At 32.2% G+C, this 26843-nt stretch overlaps 1 protein-coding gene across 1 annotated transcript in view; it reads left to right on the forward strand.

Moving 5' to 3' along the window:
• The window catches only part of LOC143241945 (lachesin-like), a 78248-nt gene that overhangs the window by 39796 nt on the left and 11609 nt on the right, over nucleotides 1–26843 (forward strand). Inside the window, exons 5-6 of the mRNA XM_076485262.1 lie at nucleotides 2085–2375; nucleotides 25119–25184. Coding sequence (XP_076341377.1) covers nucleotides 2085–2375; nucleotides 25119–25184 — 357 coding nt within the window. The remainder of the gene's footprint in view (nucleotides 1–2084; nucleotides 2376–25118; nucleotides 25185–26843) is intronic.

Below are 26843 nucleotides of genomic sequence, written 5' to 3' on the forward strand. Positions count from 1 at the left end.
TTCACTAATAATTGTTTATAAACGTAAAGTAAGCCACCACCTCAATTTGCGAGTTCACTAATCATTGTTTATAAACGTAAAGTAAGCACCACCTCAATTTGCGAGTTCACTAATCATCGTTTATAAACGTAAAGTAAGCCACCATCTCAATTTGTGAGTTCACTAATCATTGTTTGTAAATGTAAAGTAAGCCACCACCTCAATTTGTGAGTTCACTAATCATTGTTTATAAACGTAAAGTAAGCCACAACCTCAATTTGTGAGTTCATTAATCATTGTTTATAAACGTAAAGTAAGCCACCATCTCAATTTGTGAGTTCACTAATCATTGTTTATAAACGTAAAGTAAGCCACTACCTCAATTTGTGAGTTCACTAATCATTGTTTATAAACGTAAAGTAAGCCACCACCTCAATTTGCGAGTTCACTAATCATTGTTTATAAACGTAAAGTAAGCCACCACCTCAATTTGTGAGTTCACTAATCATTGTTTATAAACATAAAGTAAGCCATCATCTCAATTTGTGAGTTCACTAATCATTGTTTATAAACGTAAAGTAAGCCACCACCTCAATTTGCGAGTTCACTAATAATTGTTTATAAACGTAAAGTAAGCCACCACCTCAATTTGCGAGTTCACTAATCATTGTTTATAAACGTAAAGTAAGCACCACCTCAATTTGCGAGTTCACTAATCATCGTTTATAAACGTAAAGTAAGCCACCATCTCAATTTGTGAGTTCACTAATCATTGTTTGTAAACGTAAAGTAAGCCACCACCTCAATTTGTGAGTTCACTAATCATTGTTTATAAACGTAAAGTAAGCCACAACCTCAATTTGTGAGTTCATTAATCATTGTTTATAAACGTAAAGTAAGCCACCATCTCAATTTGTGAGTTCACTAATCATTGTTTATAAACGTAAAGTAAGCCACTACCTCAATTTGTGAGTTCACTAATCATTGTTTATAAACGTAAAGTAAGCCACCACCTCAATTTGCGAGTTCACTAATCATTGTTTATAAACGTAAAGTAAGCCACCACCTCAATTTGTGAGTTTACTAATCATTTTTGAAGCGAATTCTCCTCAAGATTGGTCAGAGATCTTGATTTATCCAAACTCTGTCGTCTGATTCACTTTACATCACATAAAAATATACAGGTTACTAATGACAGGCAAACAAGAAATGTACTGAGTTTCTTATGAAACACACCTCACATCAATAATATTTAGTATTTAATCGCTTGGTACTAAATACAGTAATGGAAAAAGAGTCCCGCTGAACAGAACCCTAAACCGGATAAAAGTTTGGACTTTTCTTTGAGTGAATATTTTAACGGATCAGAGCTACATGAAAGATAAAACCTTTCGATTAAAGTATCAACGAACAGATTTCTGCGATAAAGAACGTATAGTTCACGAGACCGTAACATAACCTTTCAACTTTCCTTAGCTAATTATCAATCGATGTTCCATGGATATACTTCTATAATAACAGGTATGATACTAAAAAAAATTACTGGAAGGTCTACTGTGTAGTCACGTAGTACGACATGTCTTACATAAGAAATTATTTTGTTGTATACACTGTCTCGTGTCGACTAGAATCAGATGGGTCAAACGTTACCAGAATTGATACTGTAACACCCTGGTTGACAACCAGATGTTACAACAGCTGAGATTTACGCTTTTAGTGGACAATGTCTTCACATAATACAGATTGTTAATTCGGTAACAAACAAATGTGTACACTTAACGTGTACAAACAACCAAACTGACTGACTGTTAAACCTCATACGTTTATGTTTCGTGAAAGGTTTACACTGAGTTAAATATAAAATGATTTAAGAATTACATACATAGGCTACAATGTCTAAGATGGGAGTACTCATTAAGCTGTCAGTTACTTCGAAGTAATGACCTGCTAAATTCAAGCAACATCTTGTTCGTCAAAAATTTAACGATAATTACTTCGTTTTATTTAAAGTTCTATTTCAGAAGGTCAGGAAGTCAATTATTAATTTAAATTACTTTAGATAAGTTTGACTTGAAATATATATTTTTTTTTCTCTCTTTGCTAAGTTTCTCCCATGATTTGGACAAAGGATGAAGTGGTGGGAGCAGCTGTGGGGACCAGTGTGACACTGGAGTGTCACCTGGAGTCCTATCCTTCCTCTGTGACCTACTGGACGAGAAACGAAAACAATATTATCATCTCAGATTCTAAATACGATGTGATGCCAGTTGAGATAAACCTCTATAAGGTGGAGATGAGGCTAAGGATACGACAGGTTGAACACGACGACTTCGGTTCTTATACTTGTCATGCTAAGAATTCTCTAGGAGAAGTTCAAGCTTCCATTAAATTACATGGTAACTTGGTTGTATATAAACACAACAGTATGTGGTACTAACACTGACAACACAGTAGGTGTTACTATAGATTAACACTAGCACTGACAACACATGAGATGTTAGTGTTGATTAACACTACCAGTATCAAGACAGTAGGATTTAGTGTAGATTAACTCTAGCCCTGACAACACAGTAGGTGTTACTATAGATTAACACTAGCCACTGACAACACAGAAGGTGTTACTATAGATTAACACTAGCACTGACAACACAGGAGATGTTAGTGTAGATTAACACTACCAGTGTCAAGACAGTAGGAATTACTGTATATTAACTCTAGCACTGACAACATAGTAGGTGTTAATATAGATTAACTCTAGCACTGACAACATAGTAGGTGTTCATGTAGATTAACACTAGCACTGACAACACAGTAGGTGTTAATGTAAACTAACACTAGCACTGACAACACAGTAGGTGTTACTATAGATTAACACTATGACATGACTCTATAATAAGTACACTATACATTAACATTTGATTCTACAATAAATGTTATGATGGATTAACACTAACATTTGACTGTAGCAGGTGTTACATTAGGTTACAATAGATCTAATCTAACAACTGGCACGATACAATAGGTAAATCAATACTAGTATGTTAACAACAGGTTAATTATTATTAACTTTTCATATATAAAACTTATTATCATCTGATATGTAATTATTACTTGTGGTCTAATTAACATCTCATATATATTACATATGCGTTTATTTGTGCATATGTTGTACATGTCATATTCCTTTGCTAGTTACCCTTACTATATTACTTTATGGTAGCAATATTTATACAGTCGTCTTTATATTTATATCTCTACTTTAGATTTAGTTTATATGCTTCTATAATGTTTGTAGCACATCTTGTTACTGACCGTTCGCAACCTCCTGGGGTTGCGCGCCCCAGAGTTTGGTCACAATATATGGGTTTTTGTAAAGACATGATTTTCATGATTTATAAAACTTACGAACATGTTATCTGTTCTTTACATCAAACATGTCATGTGCTCGCAATGTTTAGGTAAGCACTCACAGTCTGAGTGTTACTCTTGTGTTAATAATGTTTAGGTAAGCACTCACAGTCTGTGTATTACTCTAGTGTTAATAATGTTTTAGGTAAGCACTCACAGTCTGTGTGTCACTCTAGTGTTAATAATGTTTAGGTAAGCACTCACAGTCTGTGTGTTACTCTAGTGTTAATAATGTTTAGGTAAGCACTCACAGTCTGTGTGTTACTCTAGTGTTAATAATGTTTAGGTAAGCACTCACAGTCTGTGTATTACTCTAGTGTTAATAATGTTTTAGGTAAGCACTCACAGTCTGTGTGTTACTCTAGTGTTAATAATGTTTAGGTAAGCACTCACAGTCTGTGTGTTACTCTAGTGTTAATAATGTTTAGGTAAGCACTCACAGTCTGAGTAGCTGTGTTACTTTTGTGTTAATAATGTTTAGGTAAGAACTCAGTCTGTGTGTTACTCTTGTATTAATATAATGTTATTGTTTTCTATTTAAATAAGTTCTCCGCTGTTTGGGTTTTTTTTAACAAAAAAGAATTTTTTTTTCCCCTCAAATATCAGTCAGTTGTTAAATTAAAGAGTTTGTTTTACAGCACCTTTAGTCTCTAGTTACGAAGAAAAATGACACCATTAGAGAAGGCTAAAATCAATACCCGCAATTAACTTATCTTATAACCAAAATGGATTCGTTCCTTTACGATAAGAGGGCGCTGAGATAGCTGTACAGAAAGCAGCTCGTGATAAGGAAGTCTTTCTTTTCTCAATTGATACCTTGACCAAACATTTTTGTATTAGTGTAAATTAGTTGAAACGCGTCAGGAAATTGATACTTAAATTCACAAGTGAGTCTGAATTATAGAAATGAGTAGAAATAAGATGAAGACGTTGATTCATGTGAACTATGACCTGTTTGGACTGTGATACACAGGATCTGTTGCTACGGCGAACGAAAATGTTGCCTTCCCTTAAACTTTTGGGCCCAGCATGGCCAGGTGGTTAATATACTCGACTCTTAATGTGAGGGTCGGGGGCTCGAATCCCTGTCACACGAAACATGCTCACCCTTTCAGCCGTGGGGACGTTATAAGTGACGGTCAATCCCACTATTCGTTGGTAAAAGAGTTACCCAGGAGTTGGCGGTATGTGATGATGACTAATCACTGTTAAATTAGGGACAACTGGCTCAGATAACTCTCGTGTAGCTTTGCGTAAATATTCCAAGCAAACTTAAACGCTGAGATTTGTTTGTATCTCCTGGTTTTACGGTTTAGTTAAATTCGACACAACATTATGTTTAACTGCAATAATCATAAGCCTAAGAGCACAGATTGATGCTTTGTGTGCACGTGAAAGCCAACAATCGAACGGACGACACAGATATCCACTGGTTAGAGAAGCATTTGCATTACATTAACGTAAAAAAAATAAATAAATCCGTTGTCTGACCATATAAACCAGGCGATAGAATAAAACTGAATTCTCTTCACAGGACTAGAAAGATACGGGATTATGTCATGAGAGAGTGAAGTTAAAATACGGGATTATGTCATGAGAGAGTGAAGTTAAAATACGGGATTATGTCATGAAGTTAAGAGACGCGTGTACCATTGATCGTGTTCATTCTCTTCTTTGACTTTTAAAGAGTTTCTACTCGATTAAGCGGAAAACAAAATGTTGTAATAGTAATGGCGGATTTCAGAATAATTTGCAATCGATTGAGGGTAATTAATTTTGTCGTTCTGAGTATAACAGATTTGTAACAAACAAATAGAAAAGACGTAATCTTTGTCATAAAATAACGACGCAGATTCGACAGACACTGGCACATCTTCGAAGAAACACTGTAAAGTGGTAGATGATTTGTTTTCAACATCACGTTATAACGATCACGCTGCTGAAAGTGTGACGTATTTGAGTCGAGAACCCCAACTATCAGATCATGAAATGCCCCAGCTGGAGAATAGACACTTTTGGTTTCATTGTTGATTAATATTGACACGTGGTAGATTTTGGTTTCAGGTTATCTTGTTGATAAGTCTTAGTATATTCAACGTGAACAGTTATAGACCACAAAGTTTAGGCTTAGTTAGCTGTCTGTAATTTAGTAGTGTAAAACTAGAAGGAAGACAGCTACACATCTTCACCCTCCTGTAAATGAGTTGTTAGTTAACAGCTTTCACCACTGCACACACAACTGTAGGTGGATTGACTGTCTATATGCATAACTTGTTCACAGCTAAAAGCGCAAAGCGTGTTCAGTGGTATATATCAAACTCGAACCTTGGACCTTTTGATGCGCAGCCTGTCACGCCAACCACCCAATCATTAACCATAAGTAATAAAACGAAGTTACTGATTAACTCACTGAAAATTTGAATCGATAACAAACACGACTGACGTTGTTGTCTTAGTTTAGGATATATCTATATCTATAACAAACATGTTATTCTAAAGCTTAATTTAAAATTAATATTTCATACATACATGCAAAGGATAGTGTCCACTTTCTAAAATCAAATTTTCTTTTTATTTCTTGTAGGGATTTTTCTGGTTATAATATGACCCTCATTTCTTCTTAAATTTATTTAGTAACCATTAGAGTATCTTACTTGCAATACACGGGTCGCGGGACCTAAACATGTCCTAGATTCTCCTTGCTCTATCACCCACGGGGGTATTATAATGTGCCGATTTATCCCATGATCATATTTTCATTAGGTTATCGTTCAGAAAACTGTCAGTGTCGATTTTTAGAGATTTATTTTCATGAATCATTGTCTTACATTTCTACAAATATTTTGAATTAACTTAGGAATGATTCGTTGTGTTACGTTTCATGGTTTGTTTACCACCATTTTCGGCCTCAGCCAGTTTCTTACAAAAAACTATTTTAGCGAATTTCTCACGAAACGTTGTTTGTGAAACTTGACTGTTTTACTACAAACGAAGTATAAAATATTTCCCAGAATATCTGAAAAGTTCTTTTTTCTAGTTCTGCGTTCTATATAAGGTTTTTTATGTTCGACTTATCTTACAAACGTGATTAAAATCACGTTCTACTCTAGTTGAGTTTGTTTTCTTTCTGCTCTAGCGAGTTCACCAAGACTTTTAAACAAGGTTTATTTAAAGGTTCCATCTCATTTCGTTATCATTTGCTTATTAGAACTCGAGTTATTTACAAAGAGACCTTTCGTTATTTACCGGTCATGCATTTCGTACTAGGAGTCAAATCATTGTCCAATAGGCCTCCGTGCATTGTCAGAACTCGAGTCACTGTTTAAGAAGCCTTCCATTTGGTACCCGAACTGAAATCACTAAGAAGTCTCCAGTTATGTGTAACTTAATTCACTGTTTAAGAAACCTATTAAATCTGTACCATACAGTTTCTCACTATAACAGGCCTTACGCTTTTACCAGAACTTGAGTCATCACAATAAGTGACCTCAGGTTACTACTACAACTTGAGTCACTCTCTGTAAGAGACCTCACGTTCCTACTACAACTTGGGTCACTCTCTATAAGAGACCTTACGTTCCTACTACAACTTGAGTCACTCTCTATAAGATACCTTACGTTCCTACTACAACTTGAGTCATCGCTATAAGATACTTTACGTTCCTACTACAACTTGAGTCACTCTCTATAAGATACCTTACGTTGCTATTATAACTTGAGTCACTCTCCATAAGACACCTCTCTTTCAGTACTAGTATTCATCTGCAAGTCCCAAACTTTAGTTTTGTCTTTTTATTTCTTAATTAGTTTGTTTTCTAGTATTCTGTAAATTTCAACAATCTCACATAATTAAAAAAACAAACTAGACGTGATACCGTCGACCCAGGTGTGCATCTCTAAGGCTATCTACTAAATATTACTTGTTTCTTTCTAAGTACGCCAATAAATAAGACAGTTTGTCTTAACTGATTTCATTGGATGAGATTTTCGTGCTTAAAATGTTTAATATTCTTTTATTGGCTTCCGTGGACTTATGTAAATTGGCGTTTACAACATATCCAATCAAGCTCGCGAAGATGCTTAAAAATGCATGCTTCTCTACTTTGCAAACCCTACCCAAACTACACCCCACATCGTATTGTTTCTCTATTGCTAATAAAAGACGCAATTTCCTGCAGTCGCCAGACAAGACGGCGGTGTCAGAAACATGTGTTCGCTCGTGCATGTTAGTTAGAAGTCTCGTGCCGCGAGCAGATGGGGAGAATGATCAATGGAACCCGAGAAAATGTACCCAAGGCTATTAAGACGTTAAGCCTTCCACAAATAATAAGCTTTTACCAATCACGATTAAGCATTCTGTAGAACCGACAGATTAATGTCGAATTTTGCTTGTAACATATCAATGTTAACTCCCTTCATCAATTCCTACGCTAGCGTTCTTAATAAGTAGACTTTGAAACACCACGCTTTATATTACTTTATCAACCACCTTGAAGAGGTGAATCACTCTAACAAGTAATGTCATACATAAACGACATGTTACGTGTTTTCATTTAAGGTTTCCTAAGTTAAAAACATAAACCGAATGTCTAGATAGTAATTACTTACCAATCATTGCAGTTTGTTCCTCCAATGTATTTTAAGCTACGGTCATATAAGACAGTGCAATTAAAGCTGCAACAAAAATATCAACTTTGTTAATACAATACAATTTGTGATAACTTCATTTTGAAAGTGTCAATATGTGCGTTTTGTTGTTAAATAACTTGTTTAACGAGTACTGACGTCGGAAAATATAAGGGTTTAAATTATCAGGGTTTCTTAAGTAGGGTGTAATTAATTCTCTATTCAACAACCAGATTATCCTTAACATAAATTATTCATGTCGATGTCCATAGATTAATTTATTTTTATTACTTATATTTTTATTACTACATACTAATTACTGATTAGCATATATCTTCAGTAAATCCCTGTCTTCGTGGTGGTTGTAGGGGATAGTTTTCATAGAACGTCCAGTGGGCTACCCTTTATTTTTTCCACCTGAATCTTTGTGTTAAATTTCCCAGTAGCACAACGGTGTGTTTATGGACTCACACCACTAAAACCAGGTTTCGATAACCGTAGTGATCAGATAGTCAATTGCGTAACTTTGTGCTTAATTCTAAACAAATCTTCTGTTAAGTATTACATGTTCTTGTGTCTTAATCAATCAAAGCATTAAATACGGTATATTAGATGTTACTGGAAGGTCATGGTATCAATCGCTTAAATATTTCTGTGGAAACTATAGTTGTTGTTATATAAAAATTCATAAAATACGCCAGAAATTCACAGTCAAAGCTACGAGCTTTGGGAAATATCCTACATAAGCTAGTGTTAGCACATGAATGACCTTACTATTTGAAATAACGAACTCGGGTACAAAGCTATCGAAATGGGTATTCTCAAACCAAACGTTTCTAAGAAACCGAATGCAGAACTCAAAACAACACTTATTTCTTGAAAGCATCTGAACGACTTTAAAACGAAGAATTTTCGTTTGTTGTAAGAACAAAATAACAGTAGAGAGTAAATCATAGTTTTGAAAGAAAATAGCACTGAAGCCTACAACTATTACCCTTTGAATATCACTGAAGCCTACAACTATTACTCTTTGAACATCACTGAAGCCTACAACTATTACCCTTTGAATATATTATTGTGTGCCAAGCTACACAATAAGACATTTGCTCTTGTCTATGACGGGTATGGAAACCCGATTTTTGGCGTTATAAGTCCTTAAACTGACCGACTGGGCTCGAGGGTACTTCATTACTGTCTTTATATACTTATAAACATTAAAATTAAAATTAAACCACTCATGTAGCTTTCCCTTGGGCATTTTATTAAGTTACAAATAAACTAGAAATGTAACTTTATCTTGGTATTTTATTAAGTTACAGTTAAACTACTAAAGTAACCTAAGTTTGGGACTTTCATGAAGTTGCAATTAAACCAGTAATATAACTTTATCTTGGGTCTTTTAAACAATTGAAATTAAACTAGTAACGTAACTTTATGTTGAATATTTAATTAAGTTACAATTAAACCAATAATGTAACTTTATCTTAGGTCATTTATGAAGGAAAAATTATACCAGTAATGTAACATCATCTTGGGTCTTTTATTCAGTTAACTTAAACCAGTAATGTAATTTTTCTTGGTGTTTTTATTAAATTACAATTCAACCTGTAATGTAAATTTATTTTGGGACTTTTATTAAGTTACAATAACACCAGTATATAACTTTGTCTAAAGCATTTTCTTAAGTTACAATTACGACAGTAATGTAACTTTATGTTAATTTTATAAGGTTAATATTAAACCAGTTATTTAACATTATCTTTGTTCTTTTATTAAGGTACAATTAAACCGGTAATGTAACTTTATCTAGGGTCATTTATTAAGTTACAATTAAACTAGATTTGTAACTTTATCTTGGTTTATTATTAATTTTACAATCAAATCAGTAATGTAACTTTATCTTGGTTTTTTTTATTAAGTTACAATTAATCCAGTAATGTAACTTTATCTAAGTTCTTTTACTAAAGTAAAATTGCACAAGTAATGAAACTTTATCTTGTGTCTTTTATTGGGTTACAATTATTCTAGTGATGTATCTTTATCTAGGTTCTTTTACTAAAGTACAAGTGAAAAGTACTTTAACTTTGTCGTGGGTGTTTTATTAAACTACAAGTAAAACCAGTAGTGCAACTTTATCTTGGGTCTAATATTAAGGTACAATTAAACGAATAATGTATATTTATCTAGATTATTTTATTAAATTACAATAAAACCAGTTTCATAACTTTATCTTGGGTCTTTAAGTAAGGTACAAATGTACCACTAATGTATCTTTATCTAGGTTCTTTAATAAAGTTACAATTAAACCACTAATGTTACTTTATCTTGGCTTTTTTATTAAGGAGGAATTAAATAAGTAATATAAATTTATCTTGGGTATTTTATTAAGATACAATTATACCGGTAATTTAACTTTATCTTGGTTATTTTATTTAGTTACAACTAAACTATTAATATAACTTTATCTTTGGTCTTCTATCAAGGCACAATAACATCAATGCCATAGCTTTATCTTGGGTCATTTATTAAGGTAAAATTAATAGAGTAATGAAATTTTGTCTAGGGTCATTTATTAAAGTACAATTAAACAAGTAATGTAATTTTATCTTGGTTCATTTATTAGATAAAATTAAAACAGTTACATAACTTTTTTATGAAGGTGCAATTTAACCAATAATTATCTTTATCTTTGCTTTTTTATTACGTTGCAATGAAACCAGTAATGTTGGCATTTATTAAGTTATAATTAAACAACTAATGTAACTTTGTATAGGTTCTTTTATTAAGGAATAATTAAACTAGTAGTGTAATTTTATCTTGTTTGCTTTATTGAGGTAAAATGACACTATTAATGTAACTTTTTCTTGGGTTTTTCATTAATTTATAATTCAACCACAAATTAACTAAATCTTCGGGATTTAATTAAATTACAATTAAACAACTAATGTAACTTTATCTTCAGTCTTTTATTAAGTTACAATTAAACTAGTAGTGTAACGTTATCTTGCTTATTTTATTAAGTTACAACAAAACTAGTAATATAACTTTTTTTCGTCTATCTTTTATTAAGTTACAATTAAACTAGTGATATAACTTCATATTGGGTATTTTATTAATTTATAATTAAACCAGTTATGTAACTTTATTATGGATCTTTTATTAAGTTACAACTAAACAAGTAATGTAACTTTATGTTGAGTCTTTTATTAATTTACAATTAAACCACTAATGAACATTATCTTGGGTATTTTATTATGTTAGATCTATACTAGTAATCTAACTTGATCTTGGTTCTTTTATTAAGTTACAATTACACCAGTATGAAACACTATTTTAGGTATTTTATTAAGTTATAATTTAACCATTAATGAACCTTATCTTGGGTCTTTTATTACGGAGCAATTAAACAAGTAGCGTAGTTTTATCTTGGGTTCTTTTATTAAATTAAAATTAAACCACAAATGGACTTATGTTGAGACTTTTATTAAATTACAATTAAACAAGTAATGTAACTTTGTCAGGTTCTTATACTAAGATACAATTAAATTAATAATGTAACTTTATATTGGGTTTTTTATTAATTTACAATTAAACCACTAATGAACTTTATCTTCGGTCTTTTATTAAGGGACAATTAAACCAGTTCTGTAACTTTATCTTGGGTCTTATATTAAGTTCCAATAAAACCAATAATGTAACGTTCTCTTCGGTCTCTCATTAAGATATAATTAAACAAGTATTGTAACTTTATCAAGAATATTTTATTAATATAATAGTAATATAATATTTTATAATATAATATAATAATTAATATAATATAATAGTAATATAACGTTATCTTGAGTCTTCTATTACGTTACAATGATCCAATAATGTAATGTAGTTTTATTAAGTAAGAGTCAAACCAGTAATGAAACTTTATATTGGTTTTATTAAACCAGGAACTTTATACTGGGTTTTTATAACGTCAAAAATAAACTAGTAATATAATTTCATCATGGGTATTTTATTTCAAGTATTAATGTCACTTTATCTTGGATCTTTTATTAAGTTACATTAGTCTAGTAAAGTAACTTTCCCTTGAGTCTTTTATTAAATTACAAATTAACTAGTAATATAACTTTATCTTAGATCTGTTATTAACTTACAACTAAACTAGTAATGTAATTTTATGTTGGTCTTTTATTAAGCTATAATTAAACCAGTAATGTAATTTTCTATTGGTTCTTTTATTACGTTTCAACTAAACTAGTAATATGAATTTATATTTCAATTTTCATTAAATTACAATTAAATTAATAATGTAACTTTATATTGGGTTTTTTATTAATTTACAATTAAATTACTAATGAACTTTATCTTCGGTCTATTATTAAGGGACAGTTAAACCAGTTCTGTAACTTTATCTTGGGTCTTATATTAAGTTCTAATAAAACCAATAATGTAACGTTCTCTTCGGTCTCTCATTAAGATATAATTAAACAAGTATTGTAACTTTATCAAGAATCTTTTATTAAGTTACAATTAAACCAGTAATATAACGTTATCTTGAGTCTTTTATAAGTTAGCATTCAACCAGTTATGTAACTTTATGTCTGGTCCTTTATTAAGTTACAATTAAACCATTAATGTTACTTTATCTAAAGTATTTTATTAAGTTATATTAAACCGGTATTGAAACTTTATCTTGGGTCTTTTATTAAGTTACAATTAAACCACTAATGTAACGATATTTTGGGTCTTTTATTAAGTTACAATTTAAAAAGTAATGTAATTTTATCTTGTTCTATTATTTAGTTTTAATTAAACGAGTAATGTAACTTTATTTTGGTTTTACTAAGTTTCAATTAAACCAGTAATGTAACAATATCTCGATTCTTTTAGTAAGTAAAAATTAAAATAGTAATATAACTTTATCTTGGTTCTATTATTTAGGTATAATGAAACCAGTAATGTATCTTTACCTTGGGTGTTTCATTAAGTCACAATTAAATCTGTAAAGAAACTTTATCTTGGGTGTTTCATTAAGTCACAATTAAACCCGTAATGTAACAATATCTTGGATGTTTTATTAAGTTACAACTAAACTAGTAATGTATCTTTATATTGGTCTTTTATTAAGTTATAATTAAACCATTTTTGTGAGTATATCTTGGGTTTTTTTATTACGTTATTATTGAGCCAGTAATTATGTTTATCCCGATTCATTTATTATGATGTAATTAAACTAGTAATGTAACTTTATCTAGGATATCTCATTAATTTGTAATTAAACCACAAATGTACTTTACCTTCAGTCATTTATTAAGGTACAATTAAACTAGTAATGTAACTTTATCTTGGGTGTTTTGTTAAGTTAGATTAAAACCTATAATTCAACTTTATCTTGGTTCTATTATAATTTTGCCATAAAACTAGTTATGTGACTTTATCTAGTGTTTTTTATTAAATAACAATTAAACGAGTAATGTAACTTTATCTTGGTTGTCTTATTAAATTACAATTACGCCAGAATGTAACTTTTACTTAGGTCTTTTAAGTAAGTTACAATTAAATCGGAAATTAACTTTATATTCGGTACTTTATTAAGTTACAGTTCAAATAGTAAGGTAATTTTATCTTGTTCTTTTATAAGGTAAGAATTGAACGAGTAATGTAACATTATTTTCGTTTTATTATGTTACAATTAAACCAGTAATACATTATCTTGGTTAATTTCTTAAGGTACAATTAAACAAGTAATGTTACTTTATCTTGGGCATTTATTAAGTGACAATAAAACCATTTATGTTACTTGATCTAGGTACTTTTATTAAGTTACAATTAAGATAGTAATGCTATTTTTTTAGGTTCTTTTACTAAGGTATAATTAAACAAGTTATATAACTTTATCTTGGTCTTTTATTAAGTTATAATTAAACAAGTAATGAATCTTTAACTGGGTCTTTTATTAAGGTAGAATTAAACTATTAATGTAACTTTATGTTAGGTCTTTTATTAAGTTACAATTAATATAGAATGTAACTTTATCTTGTGTCTTATATTAAGTTACAAATAAGCCAGTAATGTAACTTTACCTCGGGTCTTTTATTAAGTTACAATTAATCAAGTAAGGTAACTTTATATAAGTTCTTTTATTACGGTACAATTAAAGCAGTAATGTAACATTATGTTGGTTTTTAAGTTACAATTAAACCAGTAATATAACTTTGTCTTGAGTCTTTTATTAAGATAAAATTAATCCAGTAATGTAACGTGATCTTGATTTTTATAGGGCTACAATTAAAACAGTTACATAATTTTATATTTGTTCTTTTATGAAAGTACAATTAAACCAATAATGTAACTTTATCTTTGGTTTTTAATTATGTTGCAATGAAACCAGTAATGAAACTTTATCTTGGTTCTTTTATTAAGTTGCAGTTAAACCAGTAATGTAACTTAATTTTGGGTCTTTTATTAAGTTACAATTAAAAAGATAATGTAGTTCTATCTTGGTTTTTTTTATTGAGTTACATTTAAACAATTAATGTAACTTTATCTTTGGTCTTTTATTAAGTTATACTAAACCAGCAATGTAAGTTTGTCTTGGGTCTTTTGTTAAGTTACAACGATACAACTAATGTCACTTTATGTTTATTGTTTTATTAAGTTGCAGTTAAATCACTAATGTATCTTTATCTTGGGTCTCTTATTTAGTTACAATTAAACCAGTCATGTAACCTTACATTGATGCTTTTATTAAGGTAAATTAAACCAGTTATGTAATTTTATGTTGAGGCTTTAATTAAATTACAATTAAACGAATAATGTAACTTTATCTTGGTTCTTTTAATACGGTACCATTAAACAGTAATATAACTTTATCTTGTGTCTTTTATTAAGTTGCGTTTACACCAGTAATGTGACTTCATCTTCTTTCTTTATTAAGTTACAAATAAACCAGAAATGTAATTTTATCTTGATTCTTTTATTAAGTTACAATTAAACCAGTAATATAAGTTTATGTTAGGTATTTTATTTAGTTTCAATTAAACCTGTAGTGTAATTTTATGTTGGGTTTTTTATTATGTTACAATTAAACCTGTAATGTAACTTTATCTTGGGTTTTTATTAAGATAAAATTAAACCAGTAATATAACTTTATCTTGGATCTTTTATTAACTCACGATTAAACTAATATTGTAACTTTATGTTTGTTTTTTATTAAGTTACAATTAAACGAATAATGTATATTTATTTTGGGTCTTTTATTAAGTCACAATTAAACCAGTAATATATCTTTATCTTTGGTCTATTGTTAATGTACAATGGAACCTGTAATGTAACTTTATCTTGGGTTTTTATTTAGGTACAATTGAACAGTAATGTTTCTTTATTTTGGTTATTTAGGCGTTTTGTTCTTGTATTTACCGCTTTAGTTTTGAAATATTAAAAGAAAACCAAATTTCATTTGTTGGTCATGGTCCAAAATCTTTTCAACACTTTATCTTCAACTTTTGCTCTTCGATATTCTGGAAGAGACCTTGACAAAAACAGTTCCGTAAGAGAGAGATAGAAAAAGGAAAGAGGTCATCATGAAGAGAAACGTGTAGAATGATCCGTACAAAGATAACATTTTTTGGCACACTGTAGATATAAATATCTGATCGTGACTATGTCAACTGTCGGATGTCTAAAACTGCTCTTCTCGTATTGAACGAAAATCGAAGATATTTTTCTTATCGAGTGATGTGATTTTGTGTATCTTTGAAACATTCTTGAAGTCTGCGTTACCTAATTGAATCCAATCTATATTTTTTTTTCTTCAATGCTTCGCGAAATATAAAAGTTTAACTTTGAATTACAAGTTCGTGCCTTAAGTTTGGGTAACATTCTGAACGTTTCTCTTGTGGGGAACCTATAAGATCGTTCCTCAAAACAAGCTAACCCAGTTTTTTCTTCTGTTCGTAAGCCTACGAGAATTCGCAGTGAAAAATTATACATCTTTAATACGCATGTCAATGAAAGAGACAGAGCACCAATAGAAGAATGGGTTCTGTTCGACTCTTGTAATTTAAACAAATTAAACTTTGGCAAGTGTGAAAGTACGAAAACTCAGGTGTATCTGTATTTATATTTGCTATTGTTAAACAGCGAGCAGGTAGAAGTGACTTAGAATGGATCGTCTGATCAATCGGATGAAATATTCACCGACAGAAATCGTTAATAATGAAATCTGTTGAAGCAGCCATGTGCTAATTTTTATTAAGAAACCACTTGAAATGCACAGTTTTGTTTCCCTTTGCTCCAAACGTACTCACTCAAGAGGTGGAGAATCGAAGGACAATTCTTAGTTATAGGAATAACCTACTCAAAACAACCGACAGAACGTAAAAAAACTGACGCGTTTTCCAAGTATCGCTTTTCGAGAAAGCCTACATTTCCGAATATTATGTGATTTTTGATTCCCATGTTTTGTAAAATCCTTTACTGTGTTTCTTCCCCATGTTTTGTAAAATCCTCTACTGTGTTTCTTCCCCATGTTTTGTAAAATCCTCTACTGTGTTTCTTCCCCATGTTTTGTAAAATCCTCCACTGTGTTTCTTCCCCATGTTCTGTAAAATCCTGTACTGTGTTTCTTCCCATGTTCTGTAAATCCTCCACTGTGTTTCTTCCCATGTTCTGTAAAATCCTCTACTGTGTTTCTTCTTCCCATGTTTTGTAAAATCCTCTACTGTGTTTCTTCCCCATGTTTTGTAAAATCCTCCACTGTGTTTCTTCCCCATGTTCTGTAAAATCCTGTACTGTGTTTCTTCCCCATGTTCTGTAAAATCCTCCACTGTGTTTCTTCCCCATGTTCTGTAAAATCCTCTACTGTGTTTCTTCCCCATGTTTTGTAAAATCCTCTACTGTGTTTCTTCCCATGTTCTGTAAGATCCTCTACTGTGTTTCTTCCCGATGTTCTGTAAAATCCTCCACTGTGTTTCTTCCCATGTTTTGTAAGATCCTCTACTGTGTTTCTTCCCGATGTTCTGTAAAATCCTCTACTGTGTTTCTTCCCGATGTTCTGTAAAATCCTCTACTGTGTTTCTTCCCCATGTTTTGTAAAATCCTCTGCTGTGTTTCTTCCCCATGTTCTGTAAAATCCTGTACTGTGTTTCTTCCCCATGTTCTGTAAAATCCTCCACTGTGTTTCTTCCCCATGTTCTGTAAAATCCTCTACTGTGTTTCTTCCCCATGTTTTGTAAAATCCTCTACTGTGTTTCTTCCCCATGTTTTGTAAAATCCTCTACTGTGTTTCTTCCCATGTTCTGTAAGATCCTCTACTGTGTTTCTTCCCGATGTTCTGTAAAATCCTCTACTGTGTTTCTTCCCCATGTTTTGTAAAATCCTCTGCTGTGTTTCTTCCCCATGTTTTGTAAAATCCTCTACTATGTTTCTTCCCCATATCTGTAAAATCCTCTACTGTGTTTCTTCCCCATGTTTTGTAAAATCCGCTACTGTGTTTCTTCCCATGTTCTGTAAGATCCTCTACCGTGTTTCTTCCCCATGTTTTGTAAAATCCTACTGTGTTTCTTCCCATGTTCTGTAAGATCCTCTACTGTGTTTCTTCCCGATGTTCTGTAAAATCCTCTATTGTGTTTCTTCCCTATGTTTTGTAAAATCCTGTACTGTGTTTCTTCCCCATGTTCTGTAAAATCCTGTACTGTGTTTCTTCCCCATGTTTTGTAAAATCCTCTACTGTGTTTCTTCCCCATGTTTTGTAAAATCCTCTACTGTGTTTCTTCCCATGTTCTGTAAAATCCTCCACTGTGTTTCTTCCCCATGTTCTGTAAAATTCTCCACTGTGTTTCTTCCCCTTGTTTTGTAAAATCCTCCACTGTGTTTCTTCCCCATGTTCTGTAAAATCCTCCACTGTGTTTCATCCCCATGTTCTGTAAAATCCTCCACTGTGTTTCTTCCCCATGTTTTGTAAAATCCTCCACTGTGTTTCTTCCCCATGTTCTGTAAAATCCTCTACTGTGTTTCCTGCAGAGATTAGGGCTTCCAGTTATAGTGTAGGCGTTTATTTTTTGAAGCAGTTTTTTTCATTCTTTAAAGGTGTATTTAGAGGAAAATTATCGGTTGGCGACTTGCCACGTGCCACTGTGTAAATAGTTGTTCACGTACCACGCGCCAGTGGCTAATGCGAATAATATTCAAAGACTGTCTAATAATGCAGTGTCCCGCGATGTAAGTCGGTATGAGTGGAAGTCACTTTGAGTTTAGAGGTACTATTTCTAAAGTCGTAGAAACAAAGAACTTTTGATGACGACAACTTTTTGCACATTTGCCAGAAAATGTGTTACAGTATCGAACACTAACTGAGCGGCATCTTCTCTCGAGTTTGATTGGGAGATAGCAAACGAACGTTATATACTCTCGAGTTTCACTGGGGGTTGAGTAACCGAAAACCATATTCTCTCGAATTTCACTGGAGGTAAAATAAACGAAGGTTAAAGATAGTCGAGTTCACCGGGGGTAGAATAAACGAACGTTATCTACTCTCGATTTTCATTAGGGATCGAGTAACCGGAAGTTATAAATTCTAGTATTTCATTGGGGGAAGAATAACTTTGAACCGAAGCACTATAAGTCTTTATAAGGTCTTAAAATTTGACTAAAAACTGAAGAAATCGAAAGAATACATGACAGATAATAAAGAGCGGAGAAAAAGAATAAAAAATTTCAGTGATGCCGAGAAAACCCACTTGTAGAGAAATATGTATGTAAAAACGGCTCGTTTGGGTTGGGAAAATATTTTATGTAGAGTTTGTCAACCCTAACGAGCCATTTTTGTATATAAATCAAAAAATTTGTTTTACTTCAGACAGTTGCTTCACTTTAGTGTATTTATTGTGTTACTTCAGACAGTTGTTTCACTTTACTGTATTTATTGTGTTACTTCAGACAGTTGTTTCACTTTACTGTATTTATTGTGTTACTTCAGACAGTTGTTTCAATTTTACTGTATTTATTGTTTTACTTCAGACAGTTGTTTCACTTTACTGTATTTATTGTGTTACTTCAGACAGTTGTTTCACTTTACTGTATTTATTGTTTTACTTCAGACAGTTGTTTCACTTTTCTGTATTTATTGTGTCACTTCAGACAGTTGTTTCACTTTACTGTATTTATTGTGTTACTTCAGACAGTTGTTTCACTTTACTGTATTTATTGTGTTACTTCAGACAGTTGTTTCACTTTACTGTATTTATTGTGTTACTTCAGACAGTTGCTTCACTTTACTGTATTTATTGTTTTACTTCAGACAGTTGCTTCACTTTACTGTACTTATTGTTTTACTTCAGATAGTTGCTTCACTTTAGTGTATTTATTGTTTTACTTCAGACAGTTGCTTCACTTTACTGTATTTATGAGGTTTCATCTTCAGTTTGAGGCCCGGCATGGCCAGTTGGGATACGACGATCGACTCGTAATCTGAGGGTCGCGGGTTCGAATCCACGTCGCACCAAACATGCTCGCCTTCTTAGCTGCGGGAGCATTATAAAGTTACGATCAATTCCACTATTCGTTGGTAAAATAGAGCCCAAGAGTTGGTGGTGGGTGGTGATGACTAGCTGCCTTCCTTCTAGCCTCACACTGCTAAATTAGGGACGGCTAGCGCATAGAGCCCTCAAATAGCTTTGCGCGAAATTAAAAACAAACAAACAAACCTACAGTTTGAGATAAAGTAAAATTTTTGATACGTTTTACGCGATTGGACATTTTTGGAGAACTTTTACGTATTTCTATGTCTTACATGAATCGCAGGCACTTAAACTGCGATCAGTTAAAGTAGAACGTAACTCGTAGACAGATGTAACCGCAAGATGAGTATTATAATATCATGATCATGAAGACCAGCTTTTAGAATGACGGCTTGTGAGAAAGAACCGGAAACACTAGTGTCGCATGCGATCTGAGCTGAGTTATGCGAAGTGAGATCTGGGAACGAGGGTGACTGGACGTAGGGAAGAACAGTGGTTTTTATGAACCGAAGTTTTCTCTTATTCACTGCTGATGTGGCAAGCTTCCAAGAATAGACATTTATTTACAACTAATAAGAAAAATAAATTATTTTTAGCTAAATAAAGATCGACAGTATTTGCTCCTCCCTATCACTGGCTTAGCATGAACATATATATCTTAATATTGGGAAGTGATAAAGAGAAAACCAGCTGGCCGTTGTAACTAGGCGCTCACGCTGCAGTCGCTCGGGATGGTTGCGGACGAACATTAAAATTTACATTGGAACAAACAGAAAATGTTCAAATAGATTCGAAAGTTTTTGAAATGATTATGCATGGTTCAAAAATGTTTAACAAAAGTCAAGGTTACCAACTTTCACTTACTAACGATTCTAAAAATAAAGTAAATATATTTAAAGATATCAAAAAAAATATCGGATATCATTTCAAAATACATCCATTAAAGTACTATAGTACATCATTAACTGTAACATCCATTAAAGTACTATAGTACATCATTAACTGTAACATCTATTAAAGTACTATAGTACATCATTAACTGTAACATCTATTAAAGTAGTTCTGTACACCATTAACTGTAACATCTAGTAAAACAGTTCTGTACACTGTAGCATTTATTAAAGTAATGTTTTATATCACTAACTGCAACATCTATTAAAGTAGTTCTGTACATTACTGGCTGTAACATCTATTAAAGTAGTGTTGAACATCACTAACTGTAACATTTATTAATATAGTTCTGTACATCACTGATTGTAGCATCTATTAATGTAGTTCTGTACATCACTAAATGTATCATCTATTAAAATAGTGTTACACATCACTAACTGTAACATATGTTAAAGTTGTACTTTACAAACTGTAACATCTATTAAAGTAGTTCTGTACATCACTAAATGTATCATCTATTAAAATAATTCTCTACACCACTATCATCTCTCAAAGTATTGCTCTATATCACTAGCTGTAACATTTATAAGAGTAGTGTTCTAATTTACTAACTGTAACATCAATTAAAGTAGTGTTATACATCACTAATTGTATAATCCATCAAAGAAATGATGTACATCACTAACTTTAACATCTATTAAAGTAGTTCTGTACCTTACTAAAACTCAATGATATCAAATCTTTGATTACAGAACTTTTGAAAGTAACGGGAAGATCATATGAAGTAGATTTTCTTTTTTTCTAACCCATATATATGTAAAAACGGCTCGTTTGGGTTGAGAAAATATTTTACGTGGAGGAGCGAACAACGTTTCGACCTTCTTCGGTCATCGTCAGGTTCACAAAGAAAGAGGTTACTGACCGGAAGCTGACCACATGTTTTAAAGGAGGTTGTGTAACTGAGTGTCAGAATGTAGAGGGCGGTATTAGATGTTTGAATATATAATTTTATTTATTTCATTATATTAATATAGGTATAAAGGCGTTCCTTTATATTGTTTTATTTTGGGTTTAAGTTGTTGTATAAGTAAGGCTTCTTTAATTTTGCGTTTGTTCATGTTTGTTTCTTTATTTAGTATTTGAGTGTTTTCTATGGTTATGTTGTGTTTATTTGACTTGCAGTGTTCGAAAACGTGTGAAGGTGACTTTTTATGTTCTTTGAATCTGGTTTCCATTTTTCTAATTGCTTCTCCAATATAGAAGTCGTGGCAGTTATCACATTGTATTTTATAAATAATGTTGGTGTGGTGTTTGTCAGTGTAGTTTTTACATAGTATAGACCTCAGTTTTGTGCCTGGTTTTTGAATAAATTTGGTATTAACTGGAATGTCATATTTTGTTACTAATTTTTTGCCAAATGTTGGTTATTTGTCTGCTGATGTCAGGAATATATAGTATACAGCAGTATATGGTTTCGTGATATTTTGATTCGTGATATATTTACTTTAGTTGGTTGATTTTGCTTTCTGTCTAAGTGTGTACATATAATGTTTTCTACGGTTTATGGATGAAACGTATTGATGTTGATAAAGTATTGTTTTAATTTGTCTAATTCATTGTTAATTTTATCTGGTGATTACTAGAATTAACAGATCCGACCAACAATTAAACACAGACGAGATACATCTACTTAACAAAGGACTCAACTTCACAATAGCACCAAGGTACATTCCAACCATAGAAATAAAAACATGTTTAGAAGATCTAGCCAGGAGACTTGTGATACTTTCTACAGAAAACAAAGACAAGGAAACAACCAACAGAAAGAAGACAACTTAGATAATTTTATTGACATCCAACAGCCAAACTTCCCAGGTAAAATTAAAACGTTATATTTTCAAGAAACATCTAAAAACAACATCTTAAACGATTTTTTCAAAGAATTTTCTCACAAAACCGTCAACATAATTTCCCAAAACAGAAAGCTAAAAAACAATCTTACAAAAAGAGACATTAATTCCATTAAAAACCTAAAACAAGACAAAACATTAAAATTCTAAAAGCAGATAAAGGAAACTCTATAGTCATAATGAACACGAATGAATACATCCAAAAAATGAAGAACATCCTATCAGACACGAACAAATTTAAACCAATACACACAAATTTAACAAAGACACACGAAATGCAACTAAACAAATTACTACTGAAAATGAAAAAAGCCAACATAATTTCACAAACACTTTATTCCTACCTACGTAAAACCGATTCACGCACATCACAAATATACGGCATCCCTAAACCTCGTAAACCAGATTGTCCATTACGACCAATAATGTCCACATATGAATCGTTTAATTAAAATCTTGGTAAATACATAGCATGGGCATTCTCCAAATATGTAACATCAGCCAGCTCATTCATCAAAGACTCTTTTAATTTCAAGTCTAATCTAAATCAACTTAATCATAAAGCCTTAATGGCCAGTTTCGATGTTATATCCCTCTTTACAGAAGTCCCAACCACTGAAGCCTGCAAGATAGCCTTAGAACTCTATATCCGAGACCCTAACCCAACTACAGACATTCCAAGTAACCAATTAGCAACCCTCATAGAATTCACCACGATAAAGACAAACTTCATGTTCAACAACAAAAACTATATACAAACAAATGGCCTAAGCATGGGCAACCCAGTATCGCCAGTTCTAGCCAATATTTTTATGACACAAGTTGAAACACAAGCAATTAACACAGCATTACATCCACCACTATACTGGCACAGATATGTAGATGACACGGTTGCGGGATTCAAATCTACAGAACACATACTTAATTTTTTCAATCACATTAACTCTATACATCCCAACATTAACTTCACTTGTGAACAGGAAGAAAGCAATCACATATCATTTCTTAACCTCAAAATTACAAGAACCGACACACAATTCAAACCAGAAATCCACCGAAAAATCACCCATACTGGACTATACATTCCTTGGGACTCAGCACATGAAACAAAACAAAAACTCAACATACTAAGAAACCAAATAAACACAGCCATAAAACTATGTTTGCCAGATAAAATTAACGATGAATTAGACAAAATAAAACAATACTTCATCAACATCAATAAGTTTCCTTCACAAACCGTAGAAAACATTATACACACACACCTAGACAAAGCAAACTTAACTAACAAAATATATCTCACGAATCAAAAAATCACAAAACCATATACTGCTGTATACCATATATTCCTGACATCAGTAAACAAATAACCAACATTTGGCAAAAACTAGTAACAAAATATGACATTCCAGTTAATACCAAATTTATTCAAAACCCAGGCACAAAACTGAAGTCTATACTATGTAAAAACTGCACTGACAAACACCATACCAACATTATTTATAAAATACAATGTGATAACTGCCACGACTTCTATATTGGAGAAGCAATTAGAAAAATGGAAACCAGATTCAAAGAACATAAAAAAGTCACCTTCACACGTTTTCGAACACTGCAAGTCAAATAAACACAACATAACCATAGAAAACACTCAAATACTAAATAAAGAAACAAACATAAACAAACGCAAAATTAAAGAAGCCTTACTTATACAACAACTTAAACCCAAAATAAACCAATATAAAGGAACGTCTTTATACCTATATTAATATAATAAAATAAATAAAATTATATATTCAAACATCTAACACCGCCCTCTATATTCCGACACTCGGTTACACAACCCTTTCAAACATGTGGTCAGCTTCCGGTCAGTTACCTCTTTCTTTCTTTGTGAACCTGACGATGACCGAAGAAGGTCGAAACGTTGTTCGCTCTTCTACGTAAAATATTTTCTCAACCCAAACGAGCCGTTTTACATAAATATTTCTCTACAAGTGGGTTTTCTCGACATCACTGATTTCTCTAACCCAGTTTCGCAAAACTTTTTCTTTGTTTTTGTATTTGGAAAAAAAACATTAATTAATAATTTTGTTAAAAATAGTTATTCATGAATCAGAGAATATGGTGGTTATATAAGGTTGAATGTTTCGAAATATCTACCATTTGTTATTGAACTAAACGACAAATTTTTTTACATATAATTAATTTTAAGCTGCTTACACTGACTATTTTATTATGACGTTTCTTACAGCACGTGTTTTACTGTTATATCGCTGACACCAGTTGTTGTGTTCTTACTTTCCTTAAACCACGTTTTACAGAGGTCTGCTTGTTGTTAGAGAACTTGGTTATTAAAATACATCAATATTCACGTTCATAAAAACAAAACAGTAAAACGATATGAAAACATCCAGCTTAAAATACAAGTGAAATCTATTTGTGGAGCATCAGGTTCCAATTCTCTAACATTCGATAAATGAGAAAGTGTCTTATAACATGCTGCCAATGTGACATTCTGCACATGAACATGTAACGTGAATATCGCTGCTATTAGAAATCGATGGTGGAGTAAGTTTATACGATATAAACACATCTGTACAGCAGTCCAAACTAGTCATACATTCTCCTGACAGAAAGGGGCGGAGATTCCTCTCTGAACTTAATGGAATTCTGTGTGAATTAAGTAAGCTAAACAAGGTTCATTGTCAGAAACTTGTTAGAAATAATCGTAGAAGTTAATTGTTTTTTCAGTTTCTCTTTCATAATCTGTTTACTATTTTCTACACAGGTATTCCACCCCCTGTTGTGACTACCACAGAAACTGAGGTTCAACAGACAGATAAAAAGTTCGAAGGTAATCAACACTTTTTTTCCAACATATTTCTTCGTCCTTTCTTTGTTTTCAAGTAGGATCAACGACTGATCTAATTTGTCTGTTCTTCCCAGTTGTGAGCTTTTCTGTGTCCGTATTTCGTGTTAATGTTAAATACACAGGAGGGTCAGGTGCATTAGACCTCTTCCTCCATCCCGAACGTTGATGGCGTCTATTGTTCAGGGTTTGTTAAGTGTTATAGCTGTGGGCCAAAGTATGACACCGTACTCAGACCCGTTTCAGGGCACTGTCCATGCATGGACATTGACCCAAGGACGTTGTTCTTGTTTTGAATTTCGCGCCAAAGCTACACGAGGGAGATCTGCACTAGCCGTCTTTGGTCATCACCACCCACCGTCACCTGTTGAACTACTCTTTTATCAACGAATAGTTGAGTTGACCGACACATTATAACGCCCCCACGGCTGAAAGGGTGAGCGTGTTTGGTGTGACGAGGATTTGAACCCGACACCCTCAGATTACGAATCGAGCGCCTTAACCACCTGGCCATGCCCGAAGGAAAGCTACAATGTTGTCAACAATAGAGTTGGTTTAATTCATATTTGAACAAACAAAACACCAGTTATCGGATCTTAAAAATGACACGGATATTGTCTTTAGTTCATTTAACAAACAACTAAGAGTAGTGGTTGTACACAAAGAGTTTTTAATACTTGCGCTAAACTAGTAAAACAAATCTCCACAAAGTTATCCGACGAGATTAGTAAAACTTTTGGTATTGTAAATTACTGTGGCAACTGGTCGTGTCAATTGTTAATTGATATGGAGTTGGTATACCTAAAGGTACTGAAAGGTTACTTCAAAATTCTGCCATTTATACAGTGACAGTAATCTGGGGTTTCAGTCACCCAAGATAAAAGGTTTCAACTTTCTAATCAATATAATGGCTCATTAACATATTGAAAATCACATGCTAATTTATTCAGGTCAATAGAATTGTTGCTGTCTCCAACAATCCGACTTGATAATAATTATTACATCACAATTCCAACGCTTATCAAACCGAATGAAATTAATAGATATATAATTACCTCAGTGAAATGGGTGATTACCTTGTAGCTCGTGCTAGTTCGCTTATCGATTTTCTTAAGAGAGTTATTTTCCACTGATATTATTATGCATTATGACGGATATGTTTTATTATTTTAAATCAAATTATTAAGAACTAGATTCCTTGAAACTAACGGAAATACAAAACGTATGTAGGAAGAGATTTATACTTTAATCAAATACACATATATGATCATATAAGTTTTATAAACAGATACGATATTACTTGTTTATGCTGAAGACATGGATCGAATTATTGACACTGAAGAATTATTCTACTTTATAACTTTAAACTGAATACTGTAATGTACATTGTTAAGATACGTGCACAAAGAATCAGTAAAATACATGTATAGCACATGGTGAGTTTCAAAACTTAATTAGAAACTACGTGTCATAATACATTGTTATATCTTCTCCCATTGTTAGTTCCAAACTTAATTACAAACCACATATCAAGGTACATTGTTATATCTTCTCCTTTTGTTAGTTCCAAACTTAATTACAAATTACGTGTCAATGTACTTTGTTATATCTTCTCCCATTGTTAGTTCCAAACTTAATTACAAA

This window comes from Tachypleus tridentatus, unplaced genomic scaffold (assembly GCF_004210375.1).
Source record: "Tachypleus tridentatus isolate NWPU-2018 unplaced genomic scaffold, ASM421037v1 Hic_cluster_1, whole genome shotgun sequence".
In the NCBI taxonomy this organism is placed as follows: Eukaryota; Metazoa; Arthropoda; class Merostomata; order Xiphosura; family Limulidae; genus Tachypleus; species Tachypleus tridentatus.